We start from the raw sequence: 27,126 nt of genomic DNA, 5'->3' as shown, positions 1-27,126 counted from the left end.
CTGAGATTACCCCATCGTTCTTCCTGCCATCACCGTGACTGAACGACGAGTATTCGGTAAAAAAACTCGTCCAAGAAGGATTTCATGATTTTTCTAGGACGAATTAGTCAACATGTGCAACAATAGGGGCATAGTAAACGAAATACTAAACATCTTTTGATTGAAACGGCCTAGTCATGTTACAAGACACGTGGAATACACATTACATGAATAATCTAATTAACAAGGGGACAGCAATCTAATAGCAGTGGGCTTTGTGCTGGTCATTCGCCGATTCCACACGAACAACTTAATGGTCAAAATAAAGCGGAATGGGATCTTTTTAAAAACTCTTTAAACACTTTTTTTATTTCAAAATAACTTTACGGATAACTCCAAATACAACTTATAAGTCATGTAAATACATAGAATGGTCTGTCTGTAAAGACAACCATTCACACCTGGGCCACGACAAAATGTATAGGCAAGTGTTATGCCACTGTTTAAAAAAAAACACATCTCAGTTTACAAAATATTTGCTGGAGAAAGAGAGTAGTCTAGATATAGTTAGATCAGTTCCAATACCTTCGAAACAGTAAGCACCCTGTAGTCAATTCGACTGTCTTGGTATAACAGCGTCTCTACGACTAAAGGCAAACATAAAAATTGGCTAACATTTAAAAAAAAGGCGCTCTACCTAGCAAAATAATAGTATGTTCTACCCAACCTATACTCTCGATTCGTTCTGATGAGAAATTCACAATCAAAACTGCTAGAAATACATGTAATGGTTTAAATGTATAATAACTTTCATATAACTCTACATACGTATAAAACAAGTCCCAATATATAGATATTATATCATATGTGTACATAATAAGAAAATGCGTAGGATATTCCAATTATGGCACATGTATATGTTATACGTCAATGTTCTGTAGAAAAGTATTGCTATTTGTATTAATAAAAACAGGTTATAATGCAGGTTATAATAGAGCTTCTGGTTTTAATAAATTATCAATATGTTATAATAAATATGATATTGCCATTTAGTAAGGATATTGTTGCCTTGGTGATCTCTCTTTCTCTTTGAGGTACACTGTATTGTTAGCACCATTCTGTGGAAATAGTACAAATAATATAAAATAAAAACACGCTGTTTTGAAGATGATTACTTAAAATTCTTGTAAGGTATATATGATTTCAGTTTCACGTCTTGGTGATCTGTGGTAGTCGGTTTAACCTCTAATTTGACCTCTAAAACTAGGATAAACTGCATCTATTTATTTACAGACTATGAGCACGTCTTCTGTGTCTATATAACGCCTCCATTAAGTACGAAGTTGCTGAATGTCACGGATCGATCAGCTCATTGCGTATTCACTCTCGCACTGGGAAACCTTTTGTATGCTTATGTTCACTTGACATTGATTGACCTGTGCACAGCTAGCCCACATGTTGAACGTACTTGGACAGCAATCAACCTTTGAAAGAGGCATATTTGTAATTGTCAATCTCAAATAACAACATCATAACAATGAAGAGTAAGTATGACTGGAGATTTTTCTTTGAAATAAATTGCTCATAGAAGTCATTTTCATCTTTGACACGTGGCGCAGCATTGCGCTCGATAATTCGGGTTATTGCATCTCCCGATGTTTTTCATGACACTGCATAGCCTAGAATTCAAATTGTCGCCATTACACTTAAAAAACTCTGTAACGAGAAAATAACAAACGAAGACGAACATTAATCATAAACAAAATTACGTACTAGCTACGACGTTATTACATCCGAGGTGACAATATAGATGTCAGTATTTCTAGTTAGTGTAGCATTAAGGACAAGAACGTTTAATTATTGTTTAATTAAAACCAACCTGAGTTTTGAGCGGGACAGTCTGATAATGTACATGTTTGTCTGGACGCTGGCTCGCTATCAACGTCACATCCGGTAGCAGGTTCGTCCAAAGACAAATCCACACACTCGACGCTTCGACTTTGATAACCTTTACCGCACGTGACCGAACACTGAAACAACACAAAGACTAAATGGTTAACATGTATATCAAGTTTTACTCTACAATGGTAACAGGGTTTATATGCTTAAATGGCGGCAGTTGTCTCGCCGCGTTTTGTTCGATATGGGACTCATACGGACGTATAAAACGCGTGTAAAATACATTGTTTGTGTATACGAAATTCGAACACGCGCTGCGCGACAACCACCGGCCTTTAATTTAGGGATTTGGGAAAAAATCAAAATGACAGTTTTCTCGGAGAACATCGGATCAGGACCAGGGGCACACTTTTACAATGGCGATTTTACAACATTATATTTTTGGCAATGCGTGTTGTATGAGCAACGAAAAAATAGGGTCCATGGTTCGCTCGCACCAGCTCTAAATCAGTCCTGACGACAAAACCAACAGGCGAAAAAAGTTACACTTTACCAGGATCTTTCCTGGTTATATTAAGATATTGATAATTCTGTTAACAACGCATACGCCCGGTCAGAATTGAAAGATTAATAAAGAAAAAATGGCTGTGAATAAAAGATTTACCTGGCTCCATGATCCGGACACCCACTCTGCACATTCACCTAGCATGCAGTGCGAGTGTCTTTCCGGCTTCATACTGTGATCACAGCGATGTGGAATTGAACAGTTAACATCTCGATGTCGGCTCCCCTTCCCACAAGACACTGAACACTACAGGATGAAATGAATGTAATTGTTTATAATTTCTATAATTCATAATAATAATAATTTATTATAGTTTCGAATTGTGAGGACAAAATTCCATTGGGTAGCGATTTCGGGAACTCAAAGTTAGTGCCGAGGGGGTCGTCACCTGCGCACGCGTGGGAATTGAGTTCCAAGTGACGATAACAACGTACGCTGAAAACGCAAAGGTTCATGGGTAGACGCTTGTTTGTAAACAGCGACACGCTATGGCCGTCTACCGCATGCGCAGGTGAGAACTCCCCGCTTTAAAATAAAACTATAATTGCGCTTAGTAGACAAATTCGATTTCGCTGACTATTGTAATGTTCACCCACCTCACTCCAGTTGCCGGTGACCCACTCGCCCACTTCAAGATGTGTCGTATGTGACACCGTAGTTGATGTTTGTATCGTGCTTGATGACGTCCATGCATGTTCTGTGTTTATTTTTGTGACATATTCAACAGTTCTATCCGGGATGTGTGTACTGGTAATAGTTTCAGTTTGTAAATGTTCACTTGTTGGAGTTGTGGTAGTTTGATTCCGCGAAGTACTGTTCGTATTTTCTTTAATATGTGCATTCTTTTCCTTCCTGTACATTTTTTTGGCGACCGAAACCTTGATAACTGGTTCTTTTAAAACTTCGTTTTCAGTTTTCTTATTGAATAAAGTCTGTTCGTCTACCGCGATACCGTCATAGTAATCCAAAATGGCGTCAGATTTTTTATCATTTTCGCTGTCTTTTTCGCTTTCAGCTCTTCTTGCAATCCATTCATCCAAACTCTGTCCTTCGCGCAAGAATTTCTCATACTCGCCAAAACTAATACCATCTAAAAGAGGATCGCTTTCGTGTTCATAATCATCGTAATTATTGGGATCCGGTTGTTGCTTGGCGCCACCGTCGTCTCCTAGCAACACATCTTCATAAGTGTATTTGAAACCATGTCTGAGGCTGCCGTTTTGGTTGTAGTTGTTGCGGAAAATCTCCACATTATTCAGTTTCTTGAGAGTTTCAATATTGTCTGTTTCAACAGTGTTATTTGTGATTGGTAAACAGTCCACAAAACAATGCATTTCGGTTTCCGGTTTGTCCGAGAGAGCACAGTACTGTTCGGCAACTTTACATTTCACTGTTCGGGTCTGGACACCTTCGCCACATTTCGATGAACACTACAACAGTAATGACAAACATGGGTTGGTGGTGTTAATACACATCTGGCCTAATACTTATATACATACTATTAGTATGGCAATATTTCCATTCGTCTACTAAAAAGTATTTCCCACAGAAATCACCAAACGTCGCGGGACAAGTAATTCCATTCTTTCTGCAAAATGTGTGAACGAGTTTTACTCACGTTTGACCACTGATCTGTCAACCATATAGCGTCTTCTGGACATGGAACATGAGTTTCACATGGCTCTGAATCGTGTGGTTTTTCTAACCCCAGCACTTTACACATCTCATCAGACAGTGCCACCTGCTCGTCGTTACTGATACTTCGCACACATATAACGGATCGCTGCCTTGTGCCATTGTTACCACAGGTGACCGAACAGTGTTGCCAGGCCCCATTCCACCACCTGGAACAAAGTAAATACAATACGTTGTATATAATATAATGCCATCTCTCTTTAAATTGTATAAAATAAATGCACTGATATGAAGCCTAAACGCAACAACATTGAATAACTGTGATTAGAATCATTAACCGTCGTGATTTGAATATTATATGAACGGGTGTGGGTGTGGTGTATTCGGGAACTAGAGGTAAAACACGAGTAAATATGGCCGCCAGTTAGTCATATTGTGGAATAAATGCCTTGCATTGTCCTCGTACAAAGTCTGCGAAATTACTCCACACGTACGAACACAAACGAATTAATTGTCCCGAACGGGAAGTGTTCGAAGTGTACTGCTTTGATGTGTAATTAATTATAACACACTATTGGCGGACCCAGAAATTCGCTAAGGGGCGCTCCTATTGACGTGGGCTGTGTATATCAATTGATTTGTCAATTGTTTTTTTATGCGGGCTGAATGGGGCCCCTAGCTCCTGATTGGGACTAGAGAATGGCAAATAACTCTTAAAGTAAAATAATGATCGTTTGAGAACATGTCTTTGCTCCATACTTACGATGGTGGACAGTCTTGCACATTACATGACATTTGCTTCTTACGTGGTCTGGTAGTTGAATTGCAATATTGGTCATCAACTATGCCTGCACTTTTTTCGGTACAAACTGCATCTGATACCTGTGAGCCTAATAAGACAAAATCAGAAAATATAAGCTACAAGCTGAATAAATTCACTCGCTGCATACTCTATGTATAGTATCAAAATTAGCGTCGCTGGAGACTTAAAGTGGGAGGGTCGTCATCTGCGCACGCGCGGGAATTGAGTCCCAGACGACGATAACAACGCACGCTAAAAACGCAAAGATTCAAGGGTAGACGCTTGTTTGTAAACAACGTCACGCTGTGGCCCTTTGCCGCATGCGCAGGTGACGACTCCTTCGCTTTAAGCGTTATTGCCTAAATTCGAATGCACGTAATACTGACCTCCACCACATGTCTTTGTGCAATGCGTCCAATCCCTGTATTCCCAGGAAAACTGCAACTTTCTGGGCTCCGTTTCATTCTCATCTTTCGGAATCGTGTATTCAAACGTAATGCCTGGATTTTCCGTTTGAAATAACAGCTGTAAAAAAGATAGCGGACATTTTATAGGAATACTTCGCGATATGAAATTAATAAGTTTTTTGCTACAACCGATGACATAATTCAGTGTAATGCTTGCAATACACATGCGCCAAGGTTGTGTTATGTCTGTATCATCTGTTATTAATGTCTTGAAAAGTAATTGTTATGAGGCGCGTGGAAATAGAAAACGATGCCACCGAAATGGGGTGTAGCTGTAAATGACGAAACACCAATACATTATTTCCAACTTGTGTAATTACACACGTCTCCACCAGTTTATCCTCGGTTGTCTTTGACAATTATCTAGTATATAAAAGAAAAGGGTGCAAGTTCCTATAAAATTTACACGGAAGTCGGAAACGGGGTGTTTATATCATGCATTTGGTTTGCACCATGCACTATGTCTTATTCAAATTGAAACAAGACGATTGGATAGGCAAGATAGACGTCGTGCTCCATTCGCGAATCGCTCGCGTATCACGTCACGTCACAGCCTACGTCACTCAACGCGTTCATATAGTGAGCACATGCCGTTCGAGTTTTTAAATAATCAGAATTATTATTTATAATGTGCCTGAATTTGCTTACTATATTTACAGAGGATTTCATGGAGGTATGAATTTTTTTACTTAAATAATTTATATTTTTTTTTAAATGACGACTGAATGCCCGCTAGGACTCATGGGTAATTGGTGTTACTGTATGGTTTCTTTAGTCATAAAAGCGAATTCTTAGGATTTGAAGCAGATGGGTATTTATGCTAAATTATACACGCCTTCATGAAATGTGCTGTATTTATTCTAGTGATGTTAATTACCATTATATGTAGGGGCTGTTTTGTCGGTCCAGCAGCACTGAACTTTTCTTTATTTCCCGTGCGTTCGTACCAGACAGTAGTGCCCGCTGCTTTGTACTCTCCACTCCACTGTATAAACCAGTGACCATTCAGGTAATACTCCCCACTGTCGTCTTTCAGGGCAAGGTAGTTATTGGCTGCGGCTACCTCCTCAACTCGAATATTTCTAGCACCCGCTGGGATGACAGTCGCCTCCACGTAACCTGAGATGAAGCATATGGAGTTATAATATAAGTTATTTAAGAATAAAGGAGCCGCGATACATTCCCACTCATCATTTCGAGTTTCTGTGTAAATAATGTTGTGTCCTGTCCTAATAAAATTTACCTAGGCCAGATGGTTTGTTGAATTCTGCCTGCACTTTTTTACATGTCGACCCGTCACCATGACACACTCCACATCGATCTTCTTTTGCGGTGGATCTGATCTTGTAATCGCATCCAACTTCCTGTATAGACGGGAAATAACGGTATTTCAAACAGGTAAAAAATATAAAAAAGAAGTTTCACAATTTGTACCATGATCTTAGAACCACGTGCTGACTTACCATACATATTCCATATATACACATGTCTCTAGACTCGTACGAACACGGTGTCCCGTCTAGTACGGTTTCCATGAGTTTGGTACTGAAGAACCCGTTCTTAGGTTTACAGTGAAGCTCGCATGGTTTGTCTAGAATAAAATCACATTAAGTAGATGTTAGTTTTGGTGTTGACCGTGAGGTCTGACGTGACTATTCATTCCCGTATAGACTCTGTAATGATTTATGATATAGAAAGTTAAAATTCCCTATTATGTCACTTTTCGTATTTTTTGTAAGTCCTATTTAATTTTATAAGCTATTTACATTGCGAAGTAGTGACGAATGTTAAAGTAAATGTGTACCTTCTCTGAATACCGGAACCCATTCGTACAGGATGCCTTGAAATGGTTTGGAGTTGAATTGACTACATTGCCACGCACGGAAACTTTCTGCTTCCACGGGACAAGGCTGAAAACAGAGGAAAAATTCTGTAAGTAAGAAATATTGCCAGTGGAACTGAGCAGCACCTAGCATCAAAAACATGCCGAATTAAATGGGAAAAATAATAAAAATAATCAACTTACCTCCATATTGCATATGTGGTAACGCTTTCGCTCACCAACGCAGTATGATCCACCATATTGAGGTCTGTGAACACATCAAAGTCAAAGTCAAACACCAGATATTCTAACAATGGTGGATTATTTGCTGTCTTATTACTCAATTCAATAACTTTTATAGAAGAAATAATAAGTGAAACTTACTCAGGGTTGTCACAGTGACGCTCAGAGAATGATATACCGCCACCACACGTTCGGGAACACGATGAATACTCACTCCATTTCCCCCAGTTGCCGTTGATGGCGCATGTTGGATCTTCCATTTCAACACATGCACCGGCGAAGCACCACTGGAAAATATATATAAAGTAATTATAATCACGGAGCATTATTTTTACTGTCCACACAACAAACCCGTTTCCTCCATTTTAATAAATATATATGAATTTCATTGGCAGTTGAATCAAACCATCTAACCAACGAGCGTAGTGCACAGTGACGAAATTTAAAAACGTTTCATTGTTATTCCATCAGCCAATAGAAACCACTTGATTGAGTTTGGATTGATAAATTTATGAATATTTATAAAATTAGAGGAATTGGTGTGTTTTGTTCATACTAGTAGATACTTAAAGAGCGGTAGTCGTCGTGCTGCGTCCTATAAATCGACGTATACAACGCGTGTAAAATACATTGTTTATGAAATTCGAACACGCGTTGCGCGCGGCTACGACCACCGCGCCTTAAATAAACCATGTACGCGTTGCACAGTGTGCGCATCAGAAAAATGAATCCAATAAAAACACTCACCCTGTGTTCGTTGTGTTTCCCACACGACGTGCCTTGAGCTGCGGCTTCCAATCTAGAATGACACTTATTTCCCACCATGCACCACAATGTATCACATAAATCCTAATAAGAAATGAAAAAATGCAATACTTCATTCACGAGCAATTATTTTACAGAATGACATCGAGCCATGATCACCTGTGCCTCGCCACCGAGAATGCGATTCAGAAGAAAATTATGTTTTGAAAGCCATGGAAGGAGCACAGCGGAAGATAGCTGATATTTCGAGAAAGGATCCCCATAGTAACGAATGTACTGCAGTGATAAGCCGGTATTAGTTATTTAAAATGGTTGAATATTTGTTAATATATTTAATAATAGACAGTCATAATATAGCGTCACATCACAGGGAGTTGGACAAACTTACGTATTTTAATAAATTATTAAATAATAAAATGTTATATAACTTTTCTTTTACCCCCCCCCCCTCCATGGTATCGATTTCAAGTAATCACTGATCTTTGTTTATACCACTCTTTCCTTTATCACAACTTTGTTACGCGCTAATGTTATATGCAAATGTTAACGCGCGTTGTAGACACACCCTATTATAGTAAAATATATATAAAGGAAAGAGTGGTATAAACAAAGGGGGGTAAAAGACTAGGAGGGGTGGTAAAAGAAAAGTTATATAACATTTTATTATTTAATAATTTATTAAAATACATAAGTTTGTCCGACTCCCTGTGGTCCCATGTCTGACATTAAAATGACGAAACATACCGGCATCCATTTGCAGTAAGACGTATCCGGACCGTGTTGGAGTTGGCATTGGTGGTTTATTTCATACATAACACCAGGTGGAATGGTTGGGTAACTGAAATCGTGGTCACTTGGCTCGTCGTTTAAACAGTCGCCCCAGCCACGGCTAAAATGAGAAAATTCGGCGTTTTAATAGTGTTTCGCGGATAGTAATAATTAAGTAACTGAAAACTCAGTGCGCAATGCACCATGGGGTTTGACAAAAATGTCCCCCGCCCTAGAACTGTAACCGGAAAAAAAATATGGGTCACTGGGAAACTCGTAAAATATATCCCTTTCGTTTAAAATTAACTAGGCAAATTACTCAAGAAATCTTGTAATGTATTGTCTGCTGCAATCTGACCAAACCAAAGGACCTGGTTCTTGCGACAATAGTGGCGACATCATGTGAGGGCGCTTTCCGTGTCCCTTACATTCATTATCGGTCCCATCATGTTGCATTCCAAGACTAAAAAAATAAAAACGACAAAATACATCATTAGAGCATATAATTACTACAAGTAAATGCACGGTGACTTATCGAAGGTCTTAATAAATCGAGCACATAACAATATTAAACACGTGACATGTTCTACTCACTTGTGTCCCAATTCATGTGCAACTGTAAATGCTAATGCAAGTCCAGTGTCTTCGTTGACGTTACAGCTCCGGTGTGGTTGGCAGAGAGCTGTCACTTCAGCCAGACCTAATGTGCCACAAGGTTTGTTCATGTTCGTGCAAATGTTAACCCTGTAACAAAAAAATGAATCCCATGTCATCTTTTGTTTTAAGCAGAGTTCCAATACACCGGAATTTCAGCTTGTATCTAGCTCTCTCTCCCAAAACGAGTGATCCCTTCGTCTATAGAGGGCGTTATTTTAGAATAAAAGACTACACCCACCTTGTCATCAATATAGCAACATCATGGTGGTTTGGATGACTTTCCTCGGGTGGGTTGATTGTGTTTTGCCATTTACAGAAGCTCTTTAAAGTCTTATCGGCGTGGTGAGTTATATTCAGTCCATTCTTAACAAGTAAAGAGAGAATAACAGTCAATGTCCAATTCGCAACATACGATATCTATAAAACCAGATACGTATCGACTGTCGGCCCATAACTGCTCTGTTTATTGCATCGGTTTATTACTGGTATGGGAGGTATAAATAAATTCAACGCCATAATTCAAGTTTAGTTTTAGCGATCAGTTTCACACATTATCATTAATAAATAAATAAAAAAAACTCGTACCTCGTCTTCTTCTAAGAGCATGAGTCGAACCATAACAACGTTCACTGCGTTGCCAAGACTGGCATCGTGATACAATCCAGACACCTACAAATAAACAAGGCAGAGCGTTAAATCAAATGAATCAACGCGTTGGAGTAATGTAGTGAAAACATGATACACTTTGGGGTACGATGAAATAGTGGAGATTTTTGTAACTTCATTCTAACATCTTGAGCAGGTCTTGATCTTAGATCGCGGGTGAAACACAGAAATATGTGTACACAAATACGTCGTATGATTTGCTTTTTCGCTATGTTTTCTCATTTTTAACAATTTTTATTTGCCAAAATGACTCAAAACTAATACACACTCATACGGGAAATACTATGAACAGAATTATAAAGTAGACAAATGAAATGGGATTCGTTGATAGAACATAGTTATTTCATGCTATTATCATAATATACGCTATTTCACATTATATTAAAAGGTTATTACAAAGATACCGAAAAGTATGCACGAAGACCGTACAGCGGGAGGTCGATGCGATGGCGTACTGTCTGAGTGCATACGTTGAGGTATCTTCGTAATAACCTTATTATTATAATCTTTTCCTTCCAAGCATACATCATGGGAATGTCGAAATCCAAAAAGTTTAGTACAGAATCAGCGAACTTCCTTGTGTGGAGTCCGGTCAAAACCTGGTGGCAGTTCTTATTATTAAAGGACGATCACGCGCGTAATCATTCCATATTTGGAATTAACATTTCATTTTATGGTAGGATGAAAATACCCCAGATGACAATTGTATAATAATAGCATATATACTCATGTTGTATCTCAAATTTCAATTTGACTCAGTACAAGACAAATACGAATAACTTTTGACAAACAACGCAGTTCGGGTCTTTTCCAATATGGCGTACTATTTTAGAGACATCAGTTGAAAACGAAGTTCAGGTAACAAACTTCTATTTCTGTTTTTTTGAACATTTAGAGATGTGGTAATTTATTTAATCAATTGGGAATAATCTGGTATAACAAAAATATTGAAATGAAGCATAAGGCAGGTATTGATACGTCAACAAATTCTGTCAAAAAGCAACATGCTCTCTGATTGGTCTGATTGTTAGGTGTTACGATTGGATAGCCAATGGGGCAAGTCTTGTAAGTAGCTTCGCATTAACTCTAGTCAATGATAACACATCGGGGAGATATATTGATTATTGTTTTTTTTTTCCAAAACATTTTGTTTTATGTTGGGGAATCCGTTCTTCGAAAAAAATATATGAAAACAAACGGTGAAGAACGGAACACATTCACAAACAATCACGTGTAATATCCCCACTTAAAAGATTATGTTTTTTCAAAACATAACAATGTAAATGAATGATGTTGTAGTGATAATATCACGTGTGGTGACAACATTAGCAGTGTATTTATAATACCACACACTGAGAATGACGTAACTTGTGTTCTGTGGAAAGTCGTTCAAATCTCCCTGGCGGTTCGCCACCCACATTCGATATACTTAATGAAAAACACCCTTGTTATTGAGAGCAGCCTGGTTGTTGTGACGAAATCGATGTAGGGGACGGGAAGCTGACTCATCATAAATTGCATGTGTGTTTAGAATGCAATTATTTGGTCAGTTGAAACAGATTGTTAACAGGTTTTACACAGGGTCAGAGTTCACCCTGAAACGTGTCTTCGATGTATTTTGTTTCCAGTTACAGATTTATCACCACCGGGAATCATCGCATAATAACCAGGCCATCCCGTAATGCATTAAGGATTTGATAGATTTAAACACAGAGAATACATGTATCTATTTTCCCCGCTAGAGAAACATTCACTGTAACGTTATACACGTGTCCATTATCTAGGCAGTGCAACTTTCGTCCCGACGAAACGGGGAAACGAACAGACCACCTAGCGCGGTGTTTGTTTTATCAATTACTCTGGGGCTGCCTGAGGTCAAAGGCAGTGGAATATTCCTCTCAATAAATATCACACAATCCATGAACACGTGTTATTGTGAATAAATAACGTAGAAAACAATATTATACATAAAGAGAATAATTTGCACAGCGTGTCTACTTGAACCGCGTCGCCCTGGTAGAAATAATGGCCGGTATGCTCGGAAATGCCCCCAAAGCGTGTAAATGAACACCAGCTGCTGAGTACCGTGCCATTTTTGGAACATGTAAGACACGGTGCTCTTTACAATCGCGTATATATTGTGTATATAGTGATTCAGCCAGGAACAAGGGTCAGATGAATACCAACAAACGTGTTATTGTGTCACACTGAAGTATGCATTTCGTATGCAAGTCGGCGACCTATACTAGTATATCGCCTAGCCTCGCCGTCGTCCGCTCTGCCTTACACTTAATGAGTTGGGCTTCGCCCCCCCTATCGTCAGTATTCGAACTTAACTTAGCGTCTTACTCACAGTAATGTATTTGAGGTTGGTTTGTAATGTATTATCGCACATTATTGTAATAGGCCAGCGTTCTCAAACTGCGAACGTCCGTCAGTAATTTCTATTTTTCGAAAAAATAAGTGATCGATCACCTTGAATCGACCAATCAGCCTCAAGGTCTTGAACTTCTTCGCGACAATTGCAATTAAAGGGCGCCCCGACCGAATTTACTTGGTGTCACCAACAACTGAAAGGGGTGATGAATGTTGATGTAGATTACCTCAGGGCAGTGTGCTGTCGCAGGCTGCAATCGTCTAGTACTTTGGATAAATGCACGGTGCATGCTCTACGTGGCAGCCCTGGCCCCTATGTCCAGATTCATATCAAATTCGACTCGCTAGCTTATTTAATTGATTCCATTCCAACGATAAATGGACGGACCGTGTAGTTGTTTACTCCACTGTCCATTAACCAAACGCATGCACCGCGAGTGATTTGTGTATTGTTCCGTTTGACTTAATTGTACAGTTATTAGAGTCTTAATATAAACTGTTCCCGGTCTACGCCTTAGAACGTTTCAGTAGAGTAGAGGACACAATACAGCGTTAACATTTCAGTACGTGTCTATTTAGAGCTTCGCGTCCAATTGACTCAAAGTTTAATTACATGGTGTCTCTCTCTCTCTAAAGGACAAGTTTGTTAGGTAGAACGGGTCTTGCCAATAATTGCGTTTAATGACAAGTTAACGAAGCCATACATCCATTTATAAATATACCGAATTCAACTTCTAATATTATCTTGTTTGTCCGCATAAATATATATTGCATGCGAGTATTATCTATTTTGGGGGCGATGTTTGATTTTGCCTAACTTCGCCAATAGAAATATAAAAAACGTCATGAACTAGTGGAATTTCGCGATTAGATTTGTTATGGCTAAGAATGTGTAAGACTGTAATGAAATATCCGTTTGAGTAACGTAAAGAGAGGGAAGTGATCGTGAAAGATTTACTATACATCTAATCTAACAAATATGAAGTACTGTTGCAATCTTTAACAAAATAATAATACTAATATGGTACAGTACATTTAGTTGTGTTTTTGACACATTTTCGCTGCATTCAGAATTAACCATGGCCAGTCTCACAAATCATAATATAGAGGTTTTAAGTGACATTCCATCGTCTAATGTGATTTTAAAGAGACAACTACCCTTTCCAACCATCACAAACTTGTTTCCTGTTCATGATATCGTATCGAACACCAATCACTCCACCACGGAACACGTGATAAATCAGGACGATCGGTGCACAGGAAATCATCTACAACACGGTAGGTCTACTATCGATACGAATCTAATGGATCGTAGTATCAATAACAATGTCAATTTATCTGTTAGATGAGGAACAAACGACGTTTATAATCTCCTTGAATCGGAAACAAGGATTATCAACGATCCGTGACATTTGGGGGGAATTAAACTAATGGTGGATACACGTGTATCTGGTTTAGAGACGTGCATACTTAATGTGTGCCCTCGTATGAACTGATATATCGACCAGTTTACAGCGGGTGGGGGCGACTCTAGGCACCAGCGTTGTCACAGTTACTGAAACTACACAAGTGTATTTACAAGCGATATAGAAAATATTTCAATCTTTACAATGTTTACAAAGCCAATGTGAAAACTTTTGGAATCGTAACCCTTGTATCCCGATGTTGCTGATGTATAGATGTATGTGACGTCAAATAAAACAAACACAAATCAGACAAATACATGTTGTAAACACTCACCATGTTCATGATAGTCAACACGAAGGTTTCAACGTCTTGACGTTGTTCATGGTAGTAGTTTGTCATCGATTGGTCGACTACAACCAGGGCTTCTATGTTACGTTCAATGCTGACTGATCTCTTCTGTTTACGTGGCTTTTTCATATACGTCGATGAAGTGTCTTTGTCGCCTATATACAAATGTAATAAGTGTTAGTGAAAACAACATCGGAATGACTATCAAGGCTCTAAATAATGTAATATTATATTTTATTGTACTTTTATTGAATAATTAATTTGCTAATATATCATGATGAGCGTATTCCATGGTAAGGACTGTGAGATGACCATGCTAGCTAGCCCCATGGGATGATATAGTGCACATTATAAGTGCACTGAAGTTAAACCGTTCTGTAGCCATGTTTTTGAGTAATGGTGTGTATATATGTGTATTATGGTGCAGAGTGGCAGGGGTGCACATTTGCAAGAAAACAAACTATCAGATTTTTATGCCCAGGACTTGCTAGACTTAGACCAAATAACTATCAGAATTAACGATCTGAAAAATATACAGCCTAATATGTGTAAGACGGCACATGAAACCATATGCCTCTATATTTGCCCATGTGACCTTAGACCGATTAACACAGCACGAAAATCAGTGTAAACAGTGTGGGTCAAGTAGCACTAGACACCAGCAGTTCATAGTTATCCTACATGATAATATTACACTGGGAGTTGACGTTTTAACATAGTTCTACTTGAAATAATTACAAGAATACACGTTAACCGTATTAGACTAACTCAAGTGTATTGTAGGAAGCCTGACAATTTGATTAACATCGAAGTTGGCAGTGAAAGGCATTGTGTGATGTGATATGATTGGGCAAAGACAAACTGCAACACTCCTGGGCGCAGCATAGCGTAGCATAACGTGGCCAGTGTAGTGTAGCATTACGTGACGCAGTATAGCGTAGCATAACGTGGCGTTGTAGCGTAGCACAACGTGACGCAGTGTAGCGTAGCATTACGTGACGCAGTATAGCGTAGCATAACGTGGCGCAGTGTAGTGTAGCATAACGTGGCGCAGTGTAGCGTAGCATTACGTGACGCAGTATAGCGTAGCATTACGTGACGCAGTATAGCGTAGCATAGCCTGGCGCAGTGTAGCGTAGCACAACGTGGCGCAGTGTAGCGTAGCACAACGTGGTGTAGTGTAGCGTAGCATACCGTAACGTAGCGAGCTGCAATGTGAACAGTTCCCAAAAACGTTGAGTCCGATATAAGTTATGGTGATTCCAGCTAATTCCTGGACAAATATGGGAAAATGTTACGTTAAAAATGTTGGAAAGCCTTTCCTTATTATAAATCAACTGAATGAAAGCGAGAAATACTCATTACAAAATTGTTTAACCGTGTTTGGTATCTGGAGAAAAACTGCACTATGTTCGTGTAGCATGGTTGAGCGGAAATGCCATCAGTGTTCAAATGTAGCACTATCTATAGCAACAGGTCGTCAGTATTACGACTGTGATATCTTATCGATTATTACAGGAACTACAACTTAACATTCCGATTGTTATACTACTGCTTATATCGCACGTGTTTCATAAATCACTGTAATGAGCACGAACATGTCCGAATTGTTTAGTATAGCATTATCAAGTAAAAATGACACATCGATGGGTATTGGGTTGAAAAGTCGCCAACATATTATTCAATCAATCAGACTGTTTAAGTGGGTTCACTGATTTATGTCTTTTCCTCATTATCATTGCACATGCTCGAAACGAAACTCCTTGTCGCCGAAAACAATGTTGAAAGTCCAAAATTTATTTTTGTATTAATTTCTCTGCTGAACAGTATTTTTTCATATATCAAGATTTTGTTTGGTGACTTGGCGAAAAAATAATATATTGTTATCGATTTAAAGCTTAAACCCATCCCCCCCCCTCCCAAAAATTCTCATTTAATTTAGTGATTTCCCAATAGAACAATTGTAATTCAGCTCGAGCTCAAAAATCTACATGTTAACTGGGAAGGTGAGTAAATAACCAATGGAATACTTGAATGTCAATGAACAGTGCATTCATGTACACGGGCTATTTTTGATTTCAGGTCGATCACCCGTAAAGTGTGGAATTTAAAAAAACAATATCGATGTTCTGAAGATGTTATGACTCACTGGGTCATAATGTATGTCTCAGTCACGAACTTGGTTCAATATGCGTCTCAGCGGATACGGCCAATCTCAGATCACAGACTTGTAAGTAACTTAATAGAAAGACCCACTTTAGATAGGGTTGGCATTCAGGAGGGGCTGCTTCAACCCCACACAACAGGAAATTAACTTACGATAATGGATCAGTTGACAATACGCAAAACAGATTACTGAAAGCAATTTCAGCATTTGTGTATCCAGATGTCTGACGACATCGCATGAGTTGTCAAGCTTATTGAAGAGTTGAATTTTGGATTCAGTTCACGCGATGCATACGTATGAATCATACTATAAGAGTTTTCTGGACACAAAGACAGATGTAAAGTAAAAACAGGAAAACACAGATTACCAATCCTGTCTCCTTACTTATTTAATTGGGTTCGAAATATAAAAAGTTGAGCAAAAGAAATGTTCAATACTGTCGTAAAACTCATACAGAGTTCTGGCAGTGCTGTCCAATGGATATGGTAATAATGCGCATGCGTGATTATTTGAATTGACTGGCCCAGGTTACACTCATCGGCCAGTCAGTCAGTCAACAACATGTACAAACGGTAACATTGTCCAATATATCACATCATGTGGTATTAATTTATAAACGTGCTGGGCACCAAGGTCGGATATTTCCCGATGCCATTACAAATACCAGTTTGCTAATCGTCTCTCCCAGGGGTATTAAAAAGAAGAACTCCATCTGTGAATGTTGCTATTCACCGTATGTGCGAGAATTGGTAAATAACAGAGTATTGTCGTTGAAATACACGAATACTTCACAAAACAGCATAATTCGCATGAATCTGTTGCACCAATAAAAGATCTTGATCACTGACTAAATATTTTCGGTGTGGTTGGTTAAAAATATAATAAAAACTGAAAGAATAATTCGTGTTTTATACAGCGACGACAGCTGTGGAATCTAGGGCGCATGATATTAGAACAACTTGGAGATTTTATCTTTCTTTTCTGTTAAAATTTTGTCTTTATATAAACAACACATATTAATGTTACGTCGCTGGTAACGAAGATGGTGTTATCATAACACACACACAGAGAACTATTAATGACCTAATAAAAAACGACAGTTGCTGTCGCTGTGGGAATTTTACTCTGAGAAAAAGTCCTTCTAAAGAATGTTGGGTATTTTCAAGTTTATCACCTTTTCGAAATAATATGTATTTTCAAATTTGATATCATCGTGGGGGTATCGCAATATATATATTACCCAGTTGATTCAACTATACGTTGAGGACGCCTTGCAAGCTTAACAGATGGTGCTTATTTTTAGTATTTAGTGGAGTAACCTATATGAGCGATTATATCAGTACCACGTTTGAAGCGCTGCAATCGTTGCGCAGCGTGTGAACGAACAACGTTGTTTTACGCGCGTTGCATACCTGGCATGCGCACCCGTATCAAAGACGACGCGGCGCTACTCTAAGACTGATGATTTAACAAAATGATTGTTTTTGAGAAGCTGGATAAAACTATGTTTATTGGCTACTTTAACAAAGCCTTACGTCTTATAACCATCTTTTGTAATACTAGTAGCTCTTATGACGGATTATGTACGAGGTACGATGAAATCGTTTTTGCTACCAGTTGACCGTATCTACTAACACACTAAATGCATATGCCGAGAAGTCAGCCTTTCAGATTCGAGAATAGATAAAGTCCGGACATTGTGGCTCATAAGTACTCTCATACTATGTTTATTTACCTATTTACAAGTAGAGCTGTACTGAGCCACGGTCATGTTCAAAGCATTCTCTGGTCATTGTCAATGTTATGACTGAATTTATCGCTTTTTTATGTTGCCATTTGGAAAACATCAAAACCTGAGGGGCTATCAGAAATTATAGGTTGTCCATTCACACATCGCATAAACAACACAGTATGCTATTATATATATACCGGTTTGAAATTCGATTCTAAGGACAAAAGACAAAAACTTCAGATGTTAAGGTCGATGATAATGGCGATTACTGTTACGTACAGTTATTGCTGTTGCGTAAATTTGATATTGAAATGAAATACAGTCTAGGTGACCATTTCTGTGAAAACACACGCTGAGATAGATGTAAAGATCTGATAGACACACTGTCATTTACGGAGTTTGATCCTTGTATCATCATCTAGACACAGAATATTTATATCACAAGAAATCAGAGACAATTTTATATTGGACAACTGAAAACTAATCAAGTTTCCGCATACTCCAAGAGCATTTGTGTGCCATGTTTCATTCAAATCTGTTGAATGGTACTTGAAAAACAAGTGAAAATGCTTAAAATTGGAAATTTATTATGCAAAATAGGTCATTAATATGCAAGAACTTCATCAAATTATGAATATATATGCATTGTTACACTACATTAGATTCACCTCGTGCAATCTTCTATCAAGCAGAATGATGTTTGAATGCACAAAATCCATCTTACTTTCGACGCTACAATATCGAGACTCCTCTTCCCTATGGTGGTGTGTATTTTGTGGCTGACTATAATCATAAGAGTTTTCTTGGTCCGACCTTTTATACACAAGATGCGGATGGCCTTCTTCAGCTGGCCCCTCGTGACCTATGACTGGCTCAATGAAGTATACCTCTTCGCCATCATGAATAAATCCTTTCTGAAAGACGCAAAAGTGATAACAGAAAATTGTCAGCTTAAGGCAGCCGATCTGATCAGTGGTAATCAGTGGTAATCAGCGGTAATCAGTGGTAATCAGTGGTAGAATTATGAACTAGAACATGGTTTATATATTATCGGTTTTCTGGTTACTGGCAAATTGGGCTGGTGACCTAAATCTAAAAACTGTTATTCAAATTAAAACAAAATCCGTTAAATATCTCGTATTAGATCGATTGCCCCGCGTTGCAAATGAACAAGTATTCACGGTTCGGATTAAATTAGAAAGCACCAGCTGTTTTTGTTTTAATTATATATACACGATACTTCAACAAGAATGACAACTAGATACACACACAGCCAGTGTATCAATAAACTTTATGCCATCTTTGATAGACAGTGTATTTGTTTCTTTTTGAAGTTATGTTCGTATAGGCATGAGTTCTATATCCCTGGTTCGTGAAGACATGTGTGACGAAGTTGAAATGTGATCAGAGTAGCTGGTAATCTTGGTAAGCACGTGGGTATCTTGTCGGACTCGAGCTTATCAGTGGTTTCCGTTAAGCTTCGCGAAAGTTTACAAAAAATGGTGTATTCTATCTGAGTAATCCAAACTGTAAATATAGACTCGATAGTCTAAGAGTATATTGGACGGTGTTGAAGAAATATGTTTTGTTATGCTTCAAGGAAAAGAGTTCTGCTTGAAAATTTATTTCAAGAATACCGTCTTCTGGGCTTGGATCTTTTTGTCTTCTATGACTTACGCTTATGCCAACACTAATGATCGGGCAATGATTCGAGTTTTCACTGCGTTCTAAACGGGTGGATCTGCGAATGTGTAGACTGTAACATACAACGAAACTAAGTCGATGAACATACTGCACGTACAAAGCGTTGGCCAGTTGTCGTTTTGAGGACAACCTCTTCCATAAAACTATGACTACCTCCGCTGTAGGTTGTGTATTTGGGGGTTACAATCCTAGCGGTTCTCGAACTCAAGGGATAAAAGCGATTATGATGTTGTTTTCACTTCCACATAGTTACTCTGTCTCGCCATTGTAGTGTTAAATAAACTACATCTAAATGGTTTGTTATTTTGCTTTGTTACGTCTCAGTGATTTGCACTCTAGTGCCATACATCTCTATGAGAGGAGTGTCATATTGAGCGGAAGTACGTGAGTGCCTCTTCTATCTTTTGGCCCATCCACTGTGACATGATATACGGGTTCTTTGCTTGGCTGAAACAGAAATGTAAAACGTTCCACAGGGTCTAAAAATGGGGTCGGTATAATGCCGTCGCGTTCATTGTTCATTTGTTGAACGATTGTAGGCAGAATAAATCTAAATTGGTGATGCAATTGTAACATCTAGCAAGGATAACCTCGGGTCCATTTTGCTCAGTGTAGTGTTGAGTAAAGTTTAAGGTTGCATAAATAGACATCGGTCATTTGTTCGATTAATCCTAAAATCCGCGCAAGTTATTTTATGTTGACAAACTCATAGTCAAATTACATGCAAATGTACAACACACATACATCATCGTCTCTAAAAACCGATGGTATGACACCAAAATTGAAAAATATGATTTCGTTCATTCGGGTCAAAATGATATTTAAATTGTATTTTAATCATAGCTTTAGTGATATGGGTCAATGATATTAATCAATGTTGGCCATATGGTTATTGTCGGAGAATTTGTTGGGAAAATGGCGTGTCAAGGGAAAATTTATTATCCTGTTACTGTATTGCCATCTGTTCATCGTAGTCAGTAGTCGTGTTCAGGCTATAGCAAGTACTAGTACCGGTTTTATTCGATATGGGACTCATAGCGACGTACACATCGCGTGTGAAATAAATTATTTGTTTACAAGAAATTCGAACGTGCACTGCTTGACGACCACTGCCCTTTAAGCTAATCTCGTATGTTTGTATATCAGAATATACAAATACAGTCCTTATAACTATGATTACTCTCAGTCTGTACAGTAACCAGGAAAGTATACATGTTATTTTGTTGTTATAAAACAATACCAAAGCAAATTTAGAAAGTGCAGATTGCAGAATAGAATGAGTATTACACAGCTTCATCGTCAATTAATTTTTTTTGGCATATATACCATATTAACACGTCAAATCAAACAACCACTTTTTTTTTTATTTACATATATCAAATACAGTAGTACATAAAGCTGTTACAAACCTGGTAGAAACATTACAATAAAATCACTAATTTCGTTTCTGATTTCACTTTATGAGAAATGTATGTTGGAGTTTGAGAAAGCTATACATGTGTTACGAGACTGGCGCATACTTTGCTGTGATAATAATGTCAAGCGAAACAAATATGATTAATTACAGTGTTTGTTTTCCTACTTTGTAGAATACATGTCGTGACCTTCTCATCGTAACCATCATACGACCCTTCTCATCTTTGACTAAATGGTAATTACGCTTGAAATCAATAGGTATATTCATATTCATTGCGGCATGTGCTCATTGATGCTGATCTTCGCTTCTCTGTGAGGGCATTGACACAAATGCGGTACGTATTCGCAATAATACGAAATAGAACCCGGGGGTGTCTGAATAAAATCCAAGAATAAACGCATCTTTTTACACGCATTTGACGATTTAAAAGTTCGACGAACTTATACTCGCTAGTAGAATATTTCAGCGGAGATTGTAATATATCCTGCTGAGTGGAAATATACATTGGCAATTAAAATATTTAAGTCATGTTCGATGATATTTAACAAGCTACCACTGAAGAAGACGGTCCTACTGTCGCTTACAATATGGAATGGTAAATTAATGTCGTCACGGCTGACACGATGAGTTATGGGTCTGGATTCTCTCTCCAAGGACCAACTAGTGTCGTGTCACCGACCGTGCGTGAAGTAGTTAGAAAAATCAGCATGTACAGACCATGCGTTTCTAGGGCATTCTGGATATGCGTAATTGTTACATGAAATTTTGTAAAATAGGTGACCGATGCATGATACCATTGCTGGTTTTCGTGGTTAATTTAACAAATATGCGTTAAGGAAGTTGTTCTATAACGTTGTTAAAATTTTGCATTTAATGTCAATAACGTTAACTATGTGTGTGTGTGTGTCTATGCTACCGACTCGGACAAAACAACGTTATTCTCAGGGCCACCTAATAAGCCATTTGACCGAATATACGACCGGTGGAGGACTGCTTGATTGACGTCACATGTGTTCACGAATATCTGTTTCAAAGCATGCCGTATTGAAATGTACATCAATGAATGAGCTTTGTACATCGACCGATACCCTGGTACTTTCTATGTGTGCGTATTACTCTTCCTGAATTTCACTCTCAGAATACTGTATTTCAAACGCATAAGGCTCTAACCCAAATTTTAAAAAGCACATTGTGCATATAAAAGTTAAGTTTATACTAATAGTACACAATGCTTGGCAGCATGAACGGCTATGTACAATGGCATATACGAATGCGATCAGATACTAAAACGTCATAGCTTTGAAAAGTACCCGGATGTTAAATATGTTCGTTCGTTAATTATTCCCCTCCATGAATGGCCTCCATGGCAAGCACTTCAAATGCCTATCCAAGCTACAGTTAAAATTAAAACAAAATTAAACCACTGCAATATTATTTCGAATACAGTTTAGAATATACACAACTATAAATTAAGGCCGCATTTAGGTTCGCTTTAAATGCGTACCCACAATAATGGGGCGACAGTTACAGCGCGTATTGGGAACGGTACTCCTATACACGAAAAAATCAAGTAAATTCAGGCCAAATTGATTATGTAAATGATACTAGAATAAACAAAACGTATGTTGCCATGACGAATTTAACACTAAACGCACAGTAGCGTTATCTTTAAACACATCGGATCGTGAAGTCTCCAAGACATCGCCACCAATCAACGCACATCGCAGCAAATAGTTTTATTTCTCAAGTACGTACGTGTTAACGAGGGCCCATCAGTGACTTCAGTGGACATCAAATCAATGGACGTTGTGAAGATTCGAATCATTTAATACTCCTTGAAATATGTTCATTTAACACTATATATTGTTACGTGCCCCATGCGTTGTTGTCGAGGAATAATCGCCATTTCTATTTATATATTCACCCGCTGTTAAATACCACTGTAGACATCACAACACACATTGATATCAATGTATCCGAGAGAAAGTCCTTGGGTACAGAGGTTCGTATGTACGTAGCCCCCAAGTGAGATAAAATACCTCTATTTCAGGCTAGGGTTACATTAAACACCTGATACGGTACGCGTTTATAGCTGGCTCAGTATTGCTTTTAAAAATAAATTTACTATACAAACAAATTTTCAGATTACTTAGTGAGTATCAATAAATAATCAGATCATGTGAGTTATTATACAAGCGATTTTTTAATTGTGTTGAATTAACACGGAAACTTGGCGAAATATAAAAACCCCTTCACCGCAGGGGAGAGCCCACTGGCAGGGACACCGTACAAATAGATTGACACTACGCCCAAGTACCCAATAAGTGTCGTCGGACCCGACGGTAGCATGGCAAATGTACAGTCAAAGGGGTAAGGGGCAAACGGATTATTTTTCAAAAAATTACACAGCCATTAATGATGGATCATAAAGGCTCAATTGACTCTCCATGACAAAAACGAACAATTTCTTTCCAGTGTCACTCTCTATTCGGGCGTGGTGGGATCACGCTATGCCTGTCGTTTTCTATTTTCTAGCAGGTCGAAAGGTCATACATCGATTGTAAACACTGCTAGGTTTTTTTCACACGACATCGATGACATACGATAAAAGTTTGATAGTTAATCGTTAAAGCGCCCGACATTGCTCAAGGATACACAAAATGATTTCTGGAGACGACTTGCTTGAACAGGTGTGACAGCAGTACAGCATGAAATGCCCCAACCCTTAATGTATGTATGTATGTATGTATGTGTGCGATATGATGTATTCACATTGCATATTATTATATATATATATTCAAGCTAGTCTTGACGCGAGTCTTCTCAAACGAATTTTGTGGCGTGTTTTTCCGTGCACATGTATTTTTTTGTCTTATGACAGTGAAGGCAATAGAGGGTGTGAATACACAGCGTTTCACTCTGTGACAGATTTGTCCCGTTGAACTGACACCGTGGCGACTCACATCAATGTGTGTCCGTGTCCGATCAATACTCTATAGAGCGACGCACAAAAGCGTGTTCTGTACTGTTTTTGTAAGTTGAACAAAAAGTAAAGGCTTGTGTACTGATTTCATTCATATAGCAGCGAAGTGAATACAATCTCTTCTGCATTAAGGTCACGTTTCAGCTGTTCTCTGAGACTGTTCAACGCGAGGGCTACTTAGCGTATGGCATTTAGCTGTTTTAGAACCCCTTCATCGTATTACCTCAAATTGCCCTGGTGTTGCGATAACCTTCGGTGGTTATTTAGAGAGCGGGGCTGAATATCACAAATAAATATTGACACCTAAGTTACTAATAGTACTCAGCAAAACTATTACCGTAAATTGCTCCTAACGTGTGAATGGACGCCCATAACTCTATATGACCACCAATGTTGACACTAAATTGTGTAAGAACTTTTACAAACACAGCCGTTTTTTAAACTGACGTTACTTTCTTGTAGATGTCGAAGAATTCGACGAATTTCAGTTCTCTAACTAATTAATTCTATACGAGTAATCTATTGATACGGACAAACTTGAACTTACCAGACCATCGCAATCACTAATGGCAACCTTTGATAACGCTCTCGATTTTACAGTTCCATGGTAATGACACTGGTTCTGTTCGTTCCTCCTCAGTTCTGATTCAGATATATTGGAACGTTTTCTCTCAATGACGAGTCCAGGGCCTAGGAATTTGTCATTTCGTTTCAGATTTAGATGGTATTCGTTTCCCCCGACTGGCACTTTGTAGTAGGCATCGGACACGTCGTCTCCCCCCAGGCTTCTGGTACGCAATCTCCGGTGGTGGTAAGACAAGTCGTGGGAAAGAAACTGTCCGTCTCGCCCGACTACCTGTGGTAGAACTACTTCATAGTTTGACAAACTACGGGCGAATGCATCTGTGTTTAATAAAACAAGCACACATACAAATTACAACACTAACATTTCCAAGCAAAACAAACTAACTTTTATTGACAGACAATGAAGTCAACATGCTAGCATTGTCCGCTGAAAATAAACAACCATTGCACAGCGTAAGACAAACACTTCCGACATGCGATCAATTGAATGAACATGGTCTGAAACGTACACATATACTTTACAGGTGCAGCAGTAGGATAGAACACACACACACACACACACACACAAAACAAGAAAATACGCAACTAACCTTGTTGGATGTGTGGGAATTTGAAGTTGATAGGAACAGAAGCCGCATAGCGAAGATTCTCAGTTAGTAATACTAGTAGACCGGAGAGCAACAATCTAATCATGCTGAAATCGATCAGATATGAATGCTGTGCGTGGTTTTAATCGTGTATTGCTGCGCTGGGTGGCTTCTTGACTAGCAGTACTGAAGTTTTATAGAATGCCCTCGGAGCTGCATATACTACAATACAATCAACTAGACAATACAACGAGAGCACGCTTAGACGACCGTCTTCAAGGCTCAGCAGACTGCAAATGTAAGCTTATCTCTCAATGTTGCTGCAATTTATAAACGCTGACTTGTAGCGGATCTTGTCACGGTAAATGACCCAGAGTTAATCACCCATAATCCTTTGCGGCATGGATTGTGATATCGTTCTCAGGCCTCTTGACATCATGACGTTCGCAAGTATGGGTGATTCAACGTCATTCCAGGATGTGCGATAAAACACAGTGAGAATGCAAAGGAATGCGTAAAATAAAACAATTTGCATATATTTAAGCAAAGTTCACACGAGTGTGAGGGAACGTGTCTTTAATTACGGGAATTTCCGGGAGGATTTAACGATCGTCATAAACAGGATATGTTAAGTTACTGCCCACTCCATATCTACTCTCGTGGGGGGAACGTTTGCATTCAAAACAAAACTTCACTCTATTTCCATAGAACAATTTAACTTTTACAGGTTCACAATGACTAGTACTCCAGAATTCGGGTCATTGGCATCGCCTAACGCCGAGTACTATAGAGCCTACATCCCATGCGTTTGGTGATAGTCATTGGTATATACCAGTCTGAGAGACGTTACCCTGATGTCCCTCCTCCCCTGCTTCCCCCTCCCCCATTCCCACGCAGTACTGGGGCTGAGGTCCGTTAAATGGCACATGGGAAGTCCCTGGAGATTTAGGTCACTTGTATTAATAAATACTCAAGTATACCATATGTATAACATGCTGGTTTCTAATAGTATCGACAATCTGCACTGTTAGACTTTAAAATGATGTATGATTATATTTACTCAATGTTTAATAGATTATCACATTCAAAATCACTGCATCATGATGCCATGTTCGATATGGGTCCCATGCGACGTAAGCAATATGCGTAAAATACATTGTTTGGAATTAGAAAGCAGATATGGGTTGACTGTAACCGTTTACAGTTTGTGGCCTTAACATCGAATTTAATTTGAAATTGGATATAAAAAAAACGCACGCTACAATCAGTAGCTACCACTGACAGTGTGTGACCACGAATAGTAGGTTGTGTGGTTGAAATCGTGTCAGACTGTATCCGCGTTTTTATCGGTGTCAGTAGCCTAATTTATATACAAAATCGTGAATAAATCGTATTTCATACTATCATCTTTATAGATATCGACTGAATCATCCCGGTCACTGTGCGCTTCAATATGAACCAGTAACAGTCTGTGTCGAAGTTCAACCTCGGGCGCTGAAAAAAATATCTCATCGAGAAGTATGTTTGGGTAAAAGCCAATCGCGATTACATT

At 38.6% G+C, this 27,126-nt stretch overlaps 1 protein-coding gene across 2 annotated transcripts; it reads right to left on the bottom strand.

The window, feature by feature from the left end:
• Positions 1–317: 317 nt before the first annotated feature.
• On the bottom strand, positions 318–25,915 carry LOC100377708 (A disintegrin and metalloproteinase with thrombospondin motifs 7-like). Of its 2 annotated transcripts, none has more exons than XM_085507006.1 (23): positions 25,578–25,915; positions 24,950–25,305; positions 19,023–19,212; positions 14,385–14,554; positions 10,188–10,271; positions 9,841–9,965; positions 9,540–9,689; positions 9,265–9,408; positions 8,922–9,066; positions 8,160–8,261; positions 7,554–7,699; positions 7,374–7,437; positions 7,152–7,257; positions 6,811–6,938; positions 6,591–6,711; positions 6,225–6,466; positions 5,267–5,405; positions 4,842–4,968; positions 4,062–4,287; positions 3,040–3,873; positions 2,543–2,689; positions 1,859–2,009; positions 318–1,695 (listed from the first exon to the last, which is right to left on the bottom strand). In XM_085507006.1, exons 1-23 carry the CDS (start codon positions 25,678–25,680, stop codon positions 1,577–1,579), a joined length of 4,119 nt encoding a protein of 1,372 aa, XP_085363132.1. In that variant the 5' UTR covers positions 25,681–25,915; the 3' UTR covers positions 318–1,576. The 2 variants fall into 2 exon arrangements, with proteins under 2 accessions (XP_085363132.1, XP_085363133.1); XM_085507007.1 differs by having other exon boundaries at positions 318–1,463; positions 25,578–25,914.
• Positions 25,916–27,126: the final 1,211 nt, after the last annotated feature.

The sequence above is a fragment of the Saccoglossus kowalevskii genome, chromosome 13, assembly GCF_978046115.1.
Source record: "Saccoglossus kowalevskii chromosome 13, keSacKowa6.1, whole genome shotgun sequence".
NCBI classification, from domain to species: Eukaryota; Metazoa; Hemichordata; class Enteropneusta; family Harrimaniidae; genus Saccoglossus; species Saccoglossus kowalevskii.
The sequence above is the reverse complement of the archived record's forward strand: the minus strand, read 5'-3'. Positions and strand labels throughout refer to the sequence as shown.

Excerpts from the sequence above, each read along its gene's own strand:
- LOC100377708 (XM_085507006.1), bottom strand. The coding sequence starts at position 25,680 with ATGATTAGATTGTTGCTCTCCGGTCTACTAGTATTACTAACTGAGAAT. Across the intron at positions 9,966-10,187 it reads TGCTCTTAGAAGAAGACGAG|AATGGACTGAATATAACTCA; the intron begins GTACGAGTTTTT and ends TTACTTGTTAAG. Across the intron at positions 5,406-6,224 it reads AACAGCCCCTACATATAATG|CTGTTATTTCAAACGGAAAA; the intron begins GTAATTAACATC and ends TCTTTTTTACAG.